This window comes from Triticum urartu, chromosome 3A, assembly GCF_056163025.1.
Source record: "Triticum urartu cultivar PI428250 chromosome 3A, HENAU_Tu73, whole genome shotgun sequence".
In the NCBI taxonomy this organism is placed as follows: domain Eukaryota; kingdom Viridiplantae; phylum Streptophyta; class Magnoliopsida; order Poales; family Poaceae; genus Triticum; species Triticum urartu.
In genome coordinates, this window is record NC_141875.1 from 670541474 (window position 1) to 670546064 (window position 4591).

The 4591-nt window shown below is 41.6% G+C and overlaps 1 protein-coding gene across 1 annotated transcript; it reads right to left on the reverse strand.

Moving 5' to 3' along the window:
- Positions 1 to 460: 460 nt before the first annotated feature.
- On the reverse strand, positions 461 to 3711 carry LOC147981354 (uncharacterized). The gene is made up of 8 exons (XM_087515943.1): positions 2836 to 3711; positions 2415 to 2748; positions 2326 to 2329; positions 1747 to 1815; positions 1316 to 1662; positions 1005 to 1085; positions 766 to 878; positions 461 to 514 (listed from the first exon to the last, which is right to left on the reverse strand). Exons 1-8 carry the CDS (start codon positions 3709 to 3711, stop codon positions 461 to 463), a joined length of 1878 nt encoding a protein of 625 aa, XP_087372069.1.
- Between the last annotated feature and the right edge of the window lie 880 nt (positions 3712 to 4591).

Sequence of the window (4591 nt, forward strand, 5' to 3'; positions counted from 1 at the left end):
GCATACGAACTACACGATCTTTGTGCTAGGCTTAGAATTGGGTCTTGTCCATCACATCATTCTCCCAATGATGTGATCCCGTTATCAACGACATCCAATGTCCATGGTCAGGAAACCGTAACCATCTATTGATCAACGAGCTAGTCAACTAGAGGCTTACTAGGGACATGGTGTTGTCTATGTATCCATACATGTATCTGAGTTTCCTATCAACACAATTCTAGTATGGATAATAAACGATTATCATGAACTAGGAAATATAATAATAACTAATTTATTATTGTCTCTAGGCCATATTTCCAACACCTCTACCACAGGCAAAATTTGCCTGAAATCACCACCCAACAACATCACTTTTCCTCCGAAAGGCAGCAAAGCATTAGCTTCATTGTGAACAGACATAACATCCCTCAACGTCCTATCCAAAGCCTCAAAACATAAACGACTAGTCATTGGCGCTTCATCCCATAGGATAAGTGAAGCCTGCTGGCACAAACCAGCAAGCATTGAGCTCCTGGATATACAACACTGAGAATGATCGTTAACATCCACCGGAATCTTAAATCTTGAGTGGCCAGTTCGACCGCCAGGCAACAATAAAGATGCAACACCAGATGAAGCCACTGCAAGTACGACACGCCGTTCAGATCTAAGTGTAGCAATGATAGAATTCCATAAAAAGGTCTTGCCTGACCCTTCACACCCAGAAACAAAGTAGAATCCACTCATGTCTTCATGGACAGTGGATACTATCTCATGATGTACGACTCTCTGCTCGTCATTTAATTTGCAATACAAATCATCAGCATCAACAGCTAACTTGACTGTATCATATCTCAACTCCTCAGCAACTAACTTATTGTAATACTCATCATTGACTGGTATGGTACGTGAAGTCAAATTAAATGATGCAAGGCATGATCCATTTCTAGTAAAAATTGAAGCTAATTCAGAAAGCAGACACTCTTGAAGATAATCTTGAGGAACATTATATCTAGAATTACCAATAGCAGATGAAAGCCTGTACGATATATCTTCAGCCATGCTCGGCCAAAATCTTTCAAAAAGAGCATGCCCATTACCAACTTCACAATGAAGCAGAAGAGTCATAAAAAGATGTCACAGTTGGAAGGGAGTCGCCCACACGATAGCTTCATCAAAGAGCCTAAACCACTCGTTGTCATCCCCTACCAATCCTCTTGACTGGCATGCTTCTTTAAACGTATCATAGACACGGCCATTGTGTGTTCTCAAATCCTCAAAACAGGTAGCACAGGAACAACCATAAGTAACATCCGAAGAAAGAACAGCTCACCTGTTCCAGGATGCACATGATAAATACGACCTATTTTATTACCCATCTTCTTCTTGAGTTTCCTCTTTGTCCACACCTTATCACTCTTATTCCAAACCCACTCATTCGGAAAATCAAGATACGTTAATGATCTAGCAGATCTATATTTTTGGTTTGCAACAAACCACTCCGTCAACATTGTTTTTGAAGCCGACGGATTATCTAACACATTACCCAAATTGTCTGTTTCAGCAAATATCACTCTATTCATGTTAGGAAGATGCACAACCAGCCTTTCAACCGAAGGTTCCCGCCCATGAATACTGTATGCAAACATCCTCCAAAAAGCCTCACATGCAGAAAGATATCTATGGAAAGAAGAACAATATCAGTACAATCATATTGATAAGGAAGGAAACACATTACATAATTTCTTAAACATAAGTACGAACCTGCACTTTACATAATCATCAATCTCATTCCTTCCAGTAGGACGGGGCACAGTAAAAACACCAGTTGGCCTGTTGTCAACATCAACACGCATCTGAACGACATTAGGTCCTTTGGTGAGATATTTGAACAAATACTTGAGTAAGTTTGTTTTATTACACCACTTAACATTTATATGGGCCTCGAACTTCTTTAATAATTTCATGTTGTATGGAACAACCCATTGATTTCCCAGACGAAGAGAATCTTGCTGCCTCAATACGTAACGACCATCATCACGTCTTCGATAAACAGGAAATCCAACATTATCAACCATCGTCTCATCGCTAAAAGGCTTAGGGAAACGCTTAGATCAACACTTATTTTTCATGCAAGCACACTTAGAATTATATACTCCACATGGCCCGTGGACCATGAATTCGTCAACAAGAGCATAGCCCAAAGGATCAACGAAAGGGTCCGGCAATTCTGCACAAATGAGACTGTCTATGAATGAAGATGAAGGCTCCTTTGTATCAGCCTTCAACCACACCAAGGTATGCGTATGTGGAAGGCCCCTCTTTTGAAATTCGACAACGTACAAATCTGCAAACAGAAACCGAGTAGAAAGCGCGTCAGCGACCAAAAAACACTACTTTCTTGAGTAAAAAAATGTTAGACGAAAACGCACATGCTTGAACAGGCCCAAAAAGAGAACCATCCTTAACACCATCTAGAAACTCATCAAACTTCATGGAAAAAACCCGAGTAGTGATGTCAGGCCGATCAGCAGCAACCTGCCCAGGCTCAGAAGCGAGCGCGTCAGCAATCTCTTGCCATTTAGGATTGCATGTAAACGTAACAAACAAATCAGGAGCGCCATATTCACGGCATATAGCCATCCCGTCATGATAATTTAAAAACATATAACGTCGACCACCAGTAAAACTACCATGCAATATAAACTGAACACCAATGTTCCTCCCTGTAGAATTGCCTTCACCCATTGCATCAGATACACCTTGCTAAGTTTCTGAACGAAGTTTATCTTGCTTCAAGAAATGATACTCCAAACGATCAGATTCAACACAAGAGAATGCATTCACGCTAACTTGCTGACTAAGCCGACCACAACTTGTGTAAGGGTTGACCTCACCCTCACGATAATGAAAATAGTACCTATAATACTCCAGCATAGTAACTTGTCCATGTGGAATGATCACATCCTGAGAGGTAAGACCATCTGCAACTCCGTCGTCAACATCGCTGTCATCATCGCTGGACGAACCCACGCTAGACAAACCTGGAATAGTTGATGGAGAGCGTTTGCTAGCATCAACATACTTAATGCCCAAATGGTAACTTTTATCTCCATAGGGAAAAAGAAGGGGGTACTGCAAAGCCATAAGATTACAATTAAGTGCAGAGATGTGCTTGAGAACACCAGAGTGACTCTCAACAACAACATCAAACTTCCTGCATTGTGGAGTCAAATCACCCACTATAAGTGCAGCAACTTCCCCAGCCGATGGACCAGAGAAACGTGTACCATGCGACCCACCATCATCACCCAAGAAACGTATAGATACCTTAGGCGCGTCAACACTGCATAAACTTTGCCGAGCAAGCCTAAACTTATGAACCAAACGATGATGCGTATTTAACATTGTAATAAGTGTCGCCACAATCTCAGGATCGGGATCAAGAGAGCCACCATCTTCCCTACTAAATACATCAATCCTGCTCTGGACCTCATCAGCTGAATCTACCATATATAATTGTGCAAACTTTGGAGAAAAATTCTCAGCTGGTAAAAGCGGACCAATACGATGATATACTACTCCATTCATCTTAAACACATACGGAGCGCCACCAACATTAATATTGTGATCAATATAAGTGCCCAAAGATGTGAAACAAAACATGGAGTTGTACTGTCTAATCAACCGCATAAACCGGGTATAAGATGCATCTCCATCAAATCGCATCAAACTGTCCAATGGAGAAGGCCAATCACGAAATTTAGGCAAGGAAACCTTGCCACCACGACAACAGCCGGTGTAAATAGGCCAACGAACAGATGCGTTCGCGTGATATTTAGACCCCTCACGAAACCAGTAAAACGCACCGCACCACTCACAAGTAAGATCTGGACCACCGTAATATGAACGACCCTTACAAATGGCTGGAGCACATAAAAACACAAATCAGGACTACTGCGTAACCATAATCCAAACGGAATAACAGACTTGTCAAACCATACTTTTAGGCAAAAGAATAAGATCCTTTGAAAGGGGGGGCTCCATTCCACGCACTACAAAACATAAACCACGATAGTGAATAACATAAGCCTGAAAAGAAAAAGAAAAATGTGAGCATGCATGCAAAACAAACCTTTCTTCCTCCCCGATCGATCCGACCATATGAATCTTCGCTTACATCGATTGCGGACGATATCATGATGCTCCATAATTGGAGTAGGCAATACTTGAAGGCAGAAAAAACAAATGATAATCAGATTTAAAAGCATAACCAACATAATATCAAAATACTGATAATAAGTGGAAAACAAAACAGAGTCTCACCCAAGGGAGTAGACCGATAAGAAGGCCCAACGGTAAGGAGCGGAACAACCCGTGGTCGCGTGAACATAAGTGCGGAGGAAGACCGCGCGATCTCAAAAGCAGGAGACTCTGGAAAATTGTCCACCGCACAACTCGCAATGCCAGCACAAACAGATGTCTCTCCTGGAAATAAAAAAATGTTAATAAATATATTTAAAAATGAAAACACACACACACATAGTCATGTCGACCACAGCGAACAACCATGCCCGTCGGCAGCATGCAATCTGTAAACACACCATCG